This window comes from Lagopus leucura, unplaced genomic scaffold (assembly GCF_019238085.1).
Source record: "Lagopus leucura isolate 7727_CA_CO unplaced genomic scaffold, USGS_WTPT01 Super-Scaffold_73, whole genome shotgun sequence".
NCBI classification, from domain to species: domain Eukaryota; kingdom Metazoa; phylum Chordata; class Aves; order Galliformes; family Phasianidae; genus Lagopus; species Lagopus leucura.
In genome coordinates, this window is record NW_024962252.1 from 17319233 (window position 1) to 17333092 (window position 13860).

General features: G+C 36.2%; 1 protein-coding gene across 9 annotated transcripts in view; it reads right to left on the minus strand.

Annotated features, from left to right (window-relative positions):
• The window catches only part of DST (dystonin), a 293875-nt gene that overhangs the window by 8847 nt on the left and 271168 nt on the right, over positions 1 to 13860 (minus strand). For 4 of the 9 annotated variants that reach the window (XM_042893128.1, XM_042893120.1, XM_042893135.1 and 1 more), the window contains 12 exons: positions 13248 to 13442; positions 11948 to 12076; positions 9277 to 9420; positions 8262 to 8450; positions 7330 to 7459; positions 6336 to 6499; positions 5870 to 6032; positions 4628 to 4782; positions 4382 to 4456; positions 3535 to 3552; positions 3054 to 3125; positions 329 to 446 (listed from right to left, as the gene is read on the minus strand). In XM_042893128.1, coding sequence (XP_042749062.1) covers positions 329 to 446; positions 3054 to 3125; positions 3535 to 3552; positions 4382 to 4456; positions 4628 to 4782; positions 5870 to 6032; positions 6336 to 6499; positions 7330 to 7459; positions 8262 to 8450; positions 9277 to 9420; positions 11948 to 12076; positions 13248 to 13442 — 1552 coding nt within the window. The remainder of the gene's footprint in view (positions 1 to 328; positions 447 to 3053; positions 3126 to 3534; positions 3553 to 4381; positions 4457 to 4627; positions 4783 to 5869; positions 6033 to 6335; positions 6500 to 7329; positions 7460 to 8261; positions 8451 to 9276; positions 9421 to 11947; positions 12077 to 13247; positions 13443 to 13860) is intronic. The other 5 variants (XM_042893142.1, XM_042893179.1, XM_042893187.1 and 2 more) reach the window with 2 other exon arrangements.

Genomic DNA, 13860 nt, shown 5'->3' on the forward strand with positions numbered 1-13860 from the left:
CATATCTTATGCTATTTCTGCCAAGTCATACAAGCAGCTTACATGCTATAAACTCTAGCTGGGCTAGGTTCAATTCTTAACTACACTGCTCTAACACTGGTGGACAAACTGCGCAGAAGACACCACAGTTATTCTGTACATACATGAGTGCAAGTGCAGAGGATCTTAACTATGGGATTTAAAGTTTACAAAAACAGATCATTATGAGACATTAAGTGAGATGCTGTTTACAGAACTGGCATTTCATACATTTCTATCTCAAGACAATGAATGATGCCTGTAACCAAACAATTATCTACACGTCCATTTCAGCAATCTTGTTACGTACCCCTGCAAGGATCATTTTTCACTAAGAACTCATCAAGTGCCATCCAGCCACCTCCAACACGAACCATGACTGTACTTCTTAGGATACGAACAAGGCGTAGTTGTTGAGAGTCACCAAACTGCAAGAAAATCAAACAACAGTCTGAGCCTCTCAGTCATTCAGATACAGTTCAATGCTCATAGCTTAAAAATTAGACATTTTTAAAAAGTTTGTTTTTATATTTGATAATTAGTAAATGCTAAAACTCATTATTTATGCAGATTATTAAAGCTGTTAAGATTTCAAATCAGATGCTGCTGAATTAATCCAAAGGAGATGGCAAGATGGTAAGAAAGAATTTCAGATTTAATTTTATGGTTGATTCTGAAATGTCTGATGTCAAACAGAAAGCAAAATTAGTAACACGCCATTTAATTGGTTACAGTCTGCATACGTACAAATTAACAAACACCCATTTGCATTATTTTATTGTTGAAATCTTACACAAACTCTCGTAATTACACAATAATCTGGTTGTTAATGATATCAGCTGAAAGGAAGGCAGTATTGCTTTTAATGATCAGTAAAAGGGCTAGAAATTAAATTTACAATGTGTGCTGCACTATTCAGTTGATTAATTAGAAGGATATTTTCAGGTTATAGCATCAACATTGCTCCCCTGTAGCTAGGTACATGAGAGGAAAAGAACATTAAAAGAGCAAGGTGTCATCTTCAGCTATCATAACTATCTTTTACAAGCACTTAGAAACTGTCACTCCTCTGTCTACACACTGAGGTTCTTCACAATTTGGAGATGCACAAAAGCCTATTTTACACTAACTCCTCTACTGTTCGGTTCTTCCTTAGGGTTGATGTCCAGGCCTAAGATATGCTTGTTCTTTATGTCTGTATAACAAAATCTGCATGCAGTACCTCAGTTCAAACCTAGATCAAAGAAAAAGCAACTAAAATGTTGAGCTCTCAATCTCATGAAAACTAACTAGAGGAATTCATCAGGTTTTTTGTTGTTGTTGTTGTTGCTCTTTTTCTTTCTTTTTTTTTTTTTTTTTTACCAGTGTCAGTAAAATATTTATTTTGACATCAGATCATCAGGCCAGGGGCTCTTACATGCAAACATGCAGAGCATCTACTGAAACCAATAGGAGTCAACTACGTATTTTTGGTACAATATCTGCTCTGATTCTGGGAGAAAGCTATCCATAGTTCAGCTGTACCTACTTGCTTCAGTAAGGGGACTGAAATGCTTTAAGTGTAAAACACACAAATATTTTCCCTACAAGTTTGGCTGTTTCGTACTTCTTAACCCAAGGAGAGAGAATATGTTTAAAGGAATATTACTTTTAGGAACCAAACAAAGCAAAGTTTGCTGCTTAATTTGATAGCAGAAAAGAATTTGTTATAAATAAGAACATTCAAATAATTATTATCTGTAAGGGCTTTTTAATCCTTCATTCAATAAATGTGATACCAAAAAGTTGTTTATAAATCTAGATTACATTTAAAATGGCATCCAAATTGATGCTGTTTATTTGTACTGGCTTATTTCTCAAAGGAGTATTTTCAGGTGGTTCTAAAGACTCTATCTTTCTTCTTTTCTTTACTTTTTCCCCCCTTTTCAGCTTAGTTCTTCATTTAGACTCCATCAAGCAACTCTACTAAGCGACAGATACCATGTCCTTCAGTAACTGCCTAGGCTGTAGTTAATTCAGACACTGGGACTTCTGGAGAATAACAGAGGTGCCTCTCAAGGCACTTTCTCAATGGTAACTCAGTCAACTTCCTTATCAAAACAGCCTAGACACCAACTTTCCTTTAATACTTAGAGATGTTCCCAATAACTGAAAATCAGAGGTAAAAAACATAGAGATAAAAACTGCAAGGAATTAATCTACAAAGAAGTCTTCTTCTGACAGAAGCCATATAACACCACTGCCACTTGGCCAACTTGCTGTAGGTGATTTCACTGTGATGCTGTTTAGCACAAGCAGAATTTGGATGCTCTCAAAAAAAAAAAAAAAAAAAAGCTGTATTTTTTTAGTTCTGTGAGTACAGATGGCAAATAAGAGGATTAACACAATTTCAAATAATCTTTTCAAATCAAGGCACGTTCTATATATGGAAAACATTTTCAAGAATTACTTAGATACATTGCTTGAGGCATGTGGTAAGATTATCCACTGCTCTTTGTGCTTTCTTCCACACTTCAACAAGCTTTGTCAATAAATGAAAATGCAACTACATTTTCAACATCTCTAGATTTAAAGTGGCTAATGCCTTTAACAGTAGAATATCCAGAATGGATTTTCTGTATTATTGTCTCTATAAAAACACGTATAAGATCCTTATGACAACAGCTACCTTTTGCCTAAGCTATTTCCATTCTCACCAGGCCACCACGATCTAACAATTAAAGCAGCAGTATATGCCACAGGAGTAGCACTAATTAGTGGTACTGTACAGCACCACTGCAACCTGACTTACTGATTAGCCAGCTGATAAAGGTCCAATACATTACAGACTTCTTATAGCTCTTCAAAAACACACACACAAAAAAAGGGAACAGTCTAAGCTGAAGCAGCAAGCTTTTTTAGCCAATGTCCAAAATATGTATTGAATAATTCATTCTGTTAGTCCACAGCATCAATTAGGTCCAACCATCAATTAGGTTCTTAATCAGTCTGCTTGATTGCACAGGGGTTTTATTAAAAATGAGAATATTTTTCACCTTGAGTTGCAATAAATAAATGATATCATCATTGGATTCATGGTTACTGTGATTGGTCTTTAGTGTGATAGCCTAAAAAACAAAATATAGACTTTTGAATCACTCCACTATAAAACTGATAACTGATAAAATAATGTTATTCTAAACTTGAAATTTAAAAACTCAAGATTTTTAATACAGAAATTCCTGCTGACCATTATCTGGTTCCTTTAAAAGTAATCTCCTTATTGAGGAAGATGGTCAGGAAAAGCAGGCTGGGAGGTTGAAGGGAAGAAATCCTGAGACAAGGAATGCTCTATAGCATTTAAAGAAGCACCACAGCTGACCAGCAATGAAAGTAGCTGAAGATGAAGGGATGGTAAGATGGACCATTGCAAAGCTTAAACCACTATGTGTTAGAGGAAGAATAAATAAATAAATAAATAAATAAATGAATAAATAAATAAAGGATAACTTCATAACACATTCCACTGGTTTATACCTGATTTCCCAGGAAGAACTGATAAGAAATGAAAAATGGAAGAAAGACACGATTAGTTTACAGAAAATTCTCTACATGGTTCTAGAACACATGCAAACTAACACATCAGACATTCTAAATAAAGTATCTAGTTCAGAGATGAACAGGTAGCTAGCTACCCGAAGACTGAACACTGAAGAACATTCAAAGCCTTTCTTTCCTTCCACTGCTGTTTCTGTGGTGTTTAAAAATCATCAGCAAGCACTTAGTAACTCCTAGCCAAACACTGCATCTGAAATTGTTCTAGCTACTGAATCTATGGGTGGCAGAGCTTTCTCTACTTGAGTTTTTTCTCTGTGATTGAAAATTGTTCAGCAGTTATCTAACATATTTCTTGTACTTCTTCAGAAAAAAAAGTGCGCTCCATAAAATAAGTGATCAAACCCACTCTTCTCAAAGATTTTTGAAGTGCAACACAATACTACAGGAAAGTATTTGTCATTGTTTCTATCATACTAGTAGAAAACCAGCTACAGTCTAAATACTTTGGGTACCCAGAAAAAAAAGACTGCATCTTAAGAAGATGTTGTATGCATGCATGTATGTACGCAGTCAGCTTTTAGAAATTCCCAATACACTGAAAATAGTTCCTGTACATTCAGTGAAAAATACACAGAGGCACTTTCCATACTTTTAGTCTGTATGTTCTAAAAAACAACAACATATAAAAGTGAGATGAGTTTACAATAAGAAAATAAGTAATTGTTCTAAATTTCCTGTAAATTACTATAGCCTATATCCTTGCAGATCCATGTCACAGGAACAATCTTTAAGCTCAAAGAACTAAGAAGGTCCCTAGGAGACTTACCCTGTACTTGTTATCCCCAATCTGTTCCACTTGAAACCGTTTTGCACATTTGCATTTAGCTACTTGTCTTGTAACCTGCAAATGAATGCCACTGTATTAGTACTGATAATACTATCCTTTAATAGATTAATATTACTGCTAAATTTAAATTTAAAATTACTGCTTTAAATTATATAGGTGGAAAACAAAATTGAAAAACGTGATGCTAGTAGAATAGGCTGTTATCACATGAAATGGAGAATGTACCTCATCTTCAATTTTGTCAGCATCTGTGAGAGGCTTGTAAGCATCCTTGTTTGGATGAAGAGCTGCTACAAACTCATAATAATCAATATATCCATCACCATCTCTATCAAAAATGTCTGCAACAGCACTCATTTCAAGTCGGCTTGTTGGGAATTCTGTAAGACAAGAATGACAGAAGCAAAGTTGGTTTTTCAATGTCATGAATACTGACAAAGTCATGAATGGCTTTATCACAAACCTTAAAGCTTTTTCAGGCACTGGGTGATGATGCTCATTTAAAAAAAAAAAAAAAAAAAAAAAAAAAGTCCAGTGACTTTCAAAAAAGTATAGGCATCATTTTGAAAAAAAGACAGGATCGCCAATGTTACCTAGGTAAAAATGAATATGACAGTGATACTAAGGCATGTCTTGAATAGAGAAAACAGTGCACAGATTAAACTGTGCACTTTAACATGTTAACCTTCAAAGCGCATAAAGTATCACAGATTAACAAGATAAACTGTTAGCAAGGAAAGGTCAAGCAAGAATTTCAATGCTAATTAAATTCAGAATGCAAGGCCTTCCCACTTCAAGAAACATGCATGGTGTGTTGTGAAATCCTTCTTTGGAACAAGTTCACTACAGCAGATTATCAACTCATACAGAGATTCTCTACGAAATGGTCAAAGAAAATTTCAGGATGGTGAACAAGAATGAAATAATGAGTATTTAGCAGTAGCAAGTTGGTATCAACTGAGTTAAATGAGTAGGCAATTTAACAGCTTGGTAGTAACAGATTTTTTTTTCCTCAGCTTCTGTCATCTGAAATTATTCCACGATGGCAAATACCTTAATTAAAATATCAAAATCACATGAATTGTTTTTGAAAATTATCTGTAAGTTTTATAAAGTATGTTTTACTATTATGAATAATCAATGAAAAGTGATTAAACATTGAAATACCTAGGGAACTGTGGAAATGATAGTCATAGTCTAGTAAACTACTAATTAACCAGTACTATAAATGAGACATTTTTACTGATCCACAAGGGTAAAGAGTTCTTAGGAACAGAAATAGTTTCTAGAATCTAGAAATATTTAAAGTAAAATAATTATAGCTAAAGTTAATGATAATTAGTAACTTACTTCAAGAAGAAAATCTGACCTTCTGACACAATCAAACACAGTGCATACTTTTATAGACAGTAAGACTTAATGAGATGCTTCTCCCAAGTTCATCGTTTAATTAATTTCAAAACTTACTTGAAGAAAGAATTCCATCAATAAACTCCTGCCTTGTTATTTTTCCATCCTGATCTTTATCGATCCTCCTGAAGAAGTCCATTACACGAGACTTCTTATGGTTCATCCATCGCATGTATTTTTTCCTCCAAATATCAAAATCAAAGTTGGCAAATTCTCTCAGCTTAATCAAGAAGAACAGAGAAAGAATATTTTTCAGTTGAAATCAATAGATTCAGAAAATCAAAAAGAGACATCATGTGCATTCTTTCAAATAGTTTGCTCTTTAAAATGTTAACTCAGATCCTCAAGAATCTTTTATCTCCTCACATTTAAAATGAAAATGACTACTTTCAAAGCATATGGTGATGTTTTCAGTTAGCTGTATCATACAACAAACACAGAATGTTTAGAGCATAGCCAATTTAACCTTGGTTAAAGAAAATTATGCAAAGAGTATATGTATTCTGTGCAGCCCGTTGCTGACCTCTTCAAGTCTGTCCAAGGCATCATTGAGTTTTCTTCTTCTTTCCAAGGCCAGAAGCCAGACTTGCTGCCATTTGCTGACTAAAAGGTTGACCCGTGGATTCTTGGTTTCAATTTGTGCCTGGGCTGCTGATGGATATAAGCCTGGTGTGGGGGAACGCTTTCCTGTTAAAACACAATAAAATGCATAAATCTTACCCAGTTCAAACAAAACAAACATACACACAAAGGGTACTTAACCTTCCTAAAACCACTCCTTGTAACAAATAATGAGCTCAAATCCTGATATGATTTCAACTAATGAGATTTTAATTTTTTTTTATTTTTTATTTTTTAGCATTGCTGGGGAAGGACCACATGGTGGGTTAAGTACTCAACTCTTCTCTAGCCCAAAGCAGCCAGTAGTGGCTGCACTAGTGAAACTTCACAGATTACATCAAATCTTTGCAAGTCTCTGATAGACAATTAAGAAGTAATCAATCTGATTTTTTAAGCAGGTTCCATACAGCACCCATACACTGGGTAAATATATCTAAAATACAATACACAGTTTCCTCACTTAAGATTCACTTTCCATTCAACTTTGCTTATCATAAGATTTCTACCTGGATCCATAGAGTTTTTTGGACCTAAAGAGCAACATTTTGTGTCAACATCTTTATTTAAAGGAAGTTGCTTGCACTTTCAAATAATTACAGGTTGGCAGAAACACTGCGAGCACCCTCTTGGCAGCTTAGTAGCACAGGAAAGTCTGTAAACTACAAAAGTAAATATTCAAGAAATGTGGGTCAAAATTTAAGAACAGATGTCTGTTACAGGAAGTTACTTCACAATGAAAAATACAGGAGATTTAGACAAATCACTCAAGAGAGAATTTCACCATATTTACTGGACTGTTCTGCTGTTAATCAAACTTACTAGGTTATTAGTAATCCGTTTTCTTCATAGACAGACCAATGGTGTGTATGACCTACCCAAAACAGTTCATTACTTACTTCCTGCTCTCCCCTTATCGAGGACAGGAATATGAGATTGTACAGGAGTGGGTTCAAGTGCCTTCCTTTTATAGGTCTTTGTTACTTTATCCACATCAGGTTGTTTTCTGGTCATTTCCTCCATGAATGTCTGCAATCAGGTAGAGGTGGTTTTAATTAACAATACACAGAAGTGATGCTAAGAATGTAAGACTCATACAATAGCAAAACATGCCAAAGTTACAAGACCAACACAGAAAGACGGTAATAATGCCAATCTCACAAAACAGGCAGAGATAAAATAGAGGCTTCTGTATGTAAAAAAAAAAAAACAACAACAACAAAAAAAAAAACCCAAAAAAACAAATAAACCCCCACAAAACAGAAGTAAAAGCTTTTAGGACCACAATGGCCCAGCTCTGAAAGGAAGCCTAAATCTGAAAACAGTTTATGAAACTCCTTTACGCCTTAGGTGTGTATGGTGAGGAGGTGTACCATCAGACTTTTGACTCAGGTGTTCTTTACTGTCCAGAGAACATCTCAGAAATGACACAGTGCTGGTGTGTGAGCTGAGATAAGCTTACGAGCATTCACCACACCTGTAGCTCCCTCTTGTTCTTCACAAACATTTTTTTAGATATCCATCAATAAAGCCAGACAGCAACACTAATACTATCACCTATTTTATGTGGTTATTATCAACCCTTTTTCTAGGAGGAGTTTGCTTCTGGAACAGTATAGGACTAAATTTTTGATTAATTTCTTTTTCATAACTATGTTGAATAAACTGAAGGCATACTGTATACACAGTAAAGGCTCAATTAACCATCTGAAAAATGATTCAGTGATTAAGAGAAAATAGCTAAAGGACTGACATTTGATTACAAAGCTTAGCTGAGATGTGGGCGTCTGTTTGAACATGTAGGACATACATGACACTTAGCATGCCTTACCTGGTGTTCAGCTATAAGTGCTTTAACCTCCTCAATCTCCTGGGGGATAACCTCTTTATCTTTTTCAGTAAGTGTAGTCTCTGCCCACTGCAACCAGGATAGCAAGGCTTCCAGCAATTCCTGGTTAGCAATAAGTCCAGCCAGAGCTCCGGCCAGTCTCTGTTGATGTTGTTTGGCCCAAGCTAATACCTTAATAAAAGAAGCAACACATCAATATATGCAAATGTGAAATTCTTCAAGACGTATTTAGAATTGTCCTGCTAACTGCAAACAGCTTCTGCCCAGCCCTATTTATACTGAATATCAAAGGCGCAAGATGTAGAGGCCAAGGACTAACTGTGCTGGGCACTAAGTGGAACTTCCAGTTCAACCACATTTTTTCACAGACACTCAGGATTACATACTATTAAATGCAGAAAACAGCACAGTTGAGCAACAGACTAAGAACCTGATCAGACCATACATCTAAGCTGGTAAATCATACAGGATTTGGGGTCTGTCTTTTTCCTGGTCACTCCTGAAGCCATAATTTGCTAACACTAGTATTTGTTTTTCTTTTAAACTTCATATACACACAAAAAATACTTCAGCAATTGAAACTCAGTTATAGTCACTTCACTAATTTAGAAACCCCCTAGATTAATTACATGTTGCACTTAAATCTTTTGTAATGCAATTAGAAAATGCTTCAAGTTTGCCTTGCAGTTTTTCCCACGTTTTACATTTCTCTCCTTGGAAACTATTAGCTTTCCTAACATGGGAGATGTCAGGCACTATTTCCTTTAATACACACAAACAAAGAAGCCTGACCATCTGCTTTAGTTCTCAAAGTTCTGTGAGTTTTAAAATAAAGCCTAGGGAAGCATGGTATTCACATTCATCACTGTGGATATTTTAAATGTTTAGTTCTTAACAGCTGGAATATTTCCTTTCAGTACAACTACCATGTTAGTTGTTATCTGTGTTCCAATCTAAGATGAACTGTTGCAAAGAAGATGGCTTGAGATATACTGACCTCTTCAAACCTTGCTCTGATAATTGTTATCCAATGCTTAATGGTGGTGATGGAGTCTGGATGGCAGATAGCCAGGATAGCTTCTCCCATACCTGTTGCTTTATTCAGTTCTCCTTTTTTCTCTTCCAGTTTCTTCATGAACTCCTAAATCAGAGATAACAATTTCAACTAGATGTTGGCAAAAGTTGAAAGAGAAATCTGAACAATTTCTGCATGACCTAGAATGTCACAAGCCTCTGGATCAATCAAAGTCTAAACAGATTCAACTGGCCAGAGGAAAAAAAAAAAGGGGGGGGGGGGGGCGCGGGCGGAGAAGCAAGTTTTGTTTGTCTGAAAATAGTTAAGAATCTTTCGCAAAACTCCTCCACATAAAGTAGTAAATGAAGCTTTAAAATCTTTACCCTAGCATGTGGCTTCCATATAGCCCACCATGCTGTAAGTACTGGAAATTCACATCCCCTTATTCAAAAGGAAAGAAAATAATGCCATTTTAGCAGTGTTGTAGATCAGCCATGCAACGGTTGGATTCATTACTGGCAACATTTCAGAAGACTTTGTTTGCCTGTCAGTTACAGTAATTCTTCATAATAAATTATCAGGCTCCTAACAGAGGCTGGAGATGTCCAACTATAATTACATGCTCAGACAAGATGACAGGGTTTCAGGAGCAGCTACACTAAACCAGCACAAACATAAAGCTTCAGCAGCAGAGGGGGAGACTCAGAGAGAACAGAAACAGAGACTGCTAATTAAGCAGCTGTTTTCGGAGGTTCTGCCATGTGGGAAAAGTCTTCTAAAAGCAAAAGGGTGTTTACAGCTTTGAGCATCTAAGTTCATAGCCACTGATGTTCCTCGGGAGTCTGGCAGAAGGAAGGGTGGCAAGATTGGAACTGAACTGAGAGTGGAAAGCCAGAAACCTAAACTTTTTCTATTTGTTCTACATATATATATATATATATTTTAATTACTTTATTGGTTTTACAATTCTACCTATTTTTTTCTGTCTATATATGTCTACACCTTGTGTGAATTGGTATGTCTTAGTGAGATGGAAACTGTCAACGTCTCCCAGTGCATAGTGGAATTGGGGTGTTTTTTTGGTTGTTTTTTTTTTTTTAAATACTTTACAATCCCTAATTGAGCTACAAAACTGAACCATGCCTCTGAAAATTTAACTCTTCTTCCCTCCCTCCACTAAGGGTTATCCTAGATTACAAAAATTAAAGATCATCCAAGTAAGATCTTAGTTCAATGTCAACAGAATATTGTAAAAACAGGTTCTACAAATCATAATTACATTATCCTATGCCTCTACAAATTAAATATGAACATATTATGAAACAGAAGTACAAAAAAAAGTCTATTGTACCTTGTTCTAAATGCCTGGAATAGGTAGGCTGTGTACATACTGAGATTAATTACTAATTATTTTTAACTATAGTTTAATGACAGGGTTAAAGTCTCAATCATGACACCAGTCCCCTCATAAGACCCTGCCAGTTCCTGTAGTATTACAGCTCAAAATGGTTTTGGAAAGGTTGAGGTGGGCTGCAGTGGCCAAGGTGAGCTGCAGTGACAGATTATCGTGAAAGAAACAAGAGCCAGGAGGAAAACAAGCAATGACAATGCTCGTTTCCATTGCCCAGCTTTTGATCTCACGATCTAGATCTGCCTGTATTTCTACTATTTGGCCTTTAAAATGAAAATGGTGGCGGTAGAATATGTTCTAAACTCTATTCAACAATTTTAAGCATGATTTAGCAAATTTAAACATCTAACACCAAGGTTGTGTTGTTCTAGTGAGTATTCTGCGTGCTACTATTCCCAAATTCAATTTAATCAAGATGATTTTCCTTTTTTAACTGTAAATTTTTGTTGCAACTTTCTTCAGGGTGAAGAATACCATAACAACATTGGCAATTTTATTTTTACATTACATTCTTTATATTACTGTCACTGCACTTATACGGAGTTTTGCACGGGCCTAGACATGCTTGTATGTAGACTCCTTGTTGTAGAGGGAAAATAGGAGCTTCAAGATTTTTAATTAGACTCTTGACCTAGCTATTGCTCCATTTCACTACTGCAAAATCAGTTTGTAATCTCGTATTTGCAATACCTAAGGCACTGCAGCATTTCAGTACCTAATGTGCATGAAACATGAGGCGTGCTGTTCCACCATGACAGAAAGTTAATGCATGATATCATTCCACTGACATTTACAAATGACCTCGAAAGTATATGGTGGTTAGCTCAGTGATGCTAAGACGACACACTTTTGTTATTTTAACTGCCTGTGTGATAACTGTCAGATATTTTTCCAGCATATATTAATCTGTTTCTAAATGTTTACAGCAACTTTCTACTTGCCCATTGTTTTCTTAGTAAGCCAAAATGACTCAAACAACAACTCAGCATAAGTATGGTTACAAAATTGTCAAATTCATTAAAGGTCTAACTTCGACATAGAAACAGTCGCAAAAACAAATCCTGGATGCTAAACAGAATCATAGAATAACCCCAGTTGGAAGGGATGATAATGATCCTCAAGTCCAACTCCTGGCTCCACACAGAATATGATTACATGAGATAGACCTTGCCTCCTTTCCTCTATTTTTCCTTGTAACAGATGTCTTAGAACAAAGAGGACCCTCTTCACTTTCTTGCTTACCCTGTGCTGATCTATCAGTGTACGCAAGGCCTCTTCATCATCTGGAAGGACACCGTGGAAACGAAGAGCCTGCTCTGCCTCTGCCAGCCACTCCAAAAGGACGTGAACAACAGAGTGGAATTCCTCTGCCTGTTACAATACAAAAAGTCATGGGCACGGATGAAGGGACCTGACAGACAGACTGCAGCTTACACAAGCAGACTGAGCCCAGATTTGGAGCCATTAATCACGCAGCAGTACTGGCACATTAACTTTCCATTAAAAAGTCAATGATATACAGTATTACATTTTCATAACCGTAAAAATATCTCATGCTTCCCAAAAACTTATAGGAAGCCTAAAAACCCAGTCATGCTTTTAGCCATCTGATTTATAGTATATTTGCAGCTTAGTTGAGAATGTCATGCCTTTATGCTGACAAATTACACAGGCGGTGCTCTTGTGGACCAGCTGGAGAAATGAGAACTGTATTTTCTGCATTGCCTACATCACTGGTTAAGCAAAATCAACTGAGAGTCCATTGGTGACTGACCTTTCCATGATTGTTAAAAAAAAGAAAGTTCCACCTTTAGGCACAGTCATATTCAGACACATTTAGTGTTGAAGTAACTCAGAATTTTTCCTGCTGAGAGACCGAATTGCTGGATGAACACAGCACCCTGGGAATAGCAGGGCAGAAATTTTATAGGCAGTGGATATACTGCTATTGCTAGAGCTCCAATCAAGCATCAGCCTGAAATAGTATGCCTTCACAGAACTGTTCACTGTATTTCAGTTTTACAATCAATACAGATGGACCTATTAATTCAGGACTGGTACTAGCCAATACTGACATAGTCTCTTGTAGTTCCTGAGTGTACTCATCACAACACAATTTCTTTCTGTAATTGTGTCAATGTAAAAATGGTTCTAGTATACAAATGTACTTCTTTTTAATAAGGCACAAAGAGTGTAAATATGATTACAATCTTCAGCTTCCTGAAACGGGAGTGAGTGCAGTTCCTAACCACTCTTCATGCTCATCTGTAACTTCAGTGATTCCCTTAGATGGTAATGTTTTTGAAACATTTGATTAGTATTTATAGTATAGTAAAAATGCTAAGAGGTACCATTTATATATTGTTGTAAAGGGACAAAGAAAAGGTAAACTGCATGAACAAGAAAACTAATATTTTCAAACAAAATTAAATGAAATTTAGTGAGATGAAGTGAAAATAAAATTTAATTTCTGTCAACTAGACTATATGGTATGTCCTCTACTTCTCACATAGGACATGTAGCATCGGTATCAGTCTTTTACCTGTCGGAGAGCCTGCTCAAGTCGTGTTTGCTTGGATACTGACAGGGCACAAACTGTCTCCCAGCGAGTGCTCAGCTCCTGCATCTGTACTTTGACCCAGGACGAGTCATCACGACTGCCCTCTATAAGCTCTCTGGCAGAGCGCTTCAGAGCCTGAACACTGCTTGTTCTTTTTCCCAGCTCCTTCTGGAAAACCTAGGTACCACCAAATATGTTTGAAATGTTTAATACATTAAGGCATAATAATACAAACAATAACTGAAAAACAACTGGTTATAAAAAGAAATACAAATATGAATTTAGTTCAGTACAGGATAACTGAAAATGATGCAAGACACACAAGTTCTGCTCATTAGATTTCATATGAAGATATTTACACTCCACTCTATCCTAATAAGACAGGAATATAATAGGAAAATGTCAGGCAGATCCTGAGAACACCCCCCCGTCCTGATGCAATGCATGGGAAATGCAGCAAACTTACCACACTGGCTTTAATGTGCTTGGTTGCCACAGCACAAGAAGATCAGACAGATAAAACATTAACAATCAAGGAGAAGGTTTAAAACCATAAACCTAAAACTAAAAGCTGAGGATCTGGCTGTAGATCTCA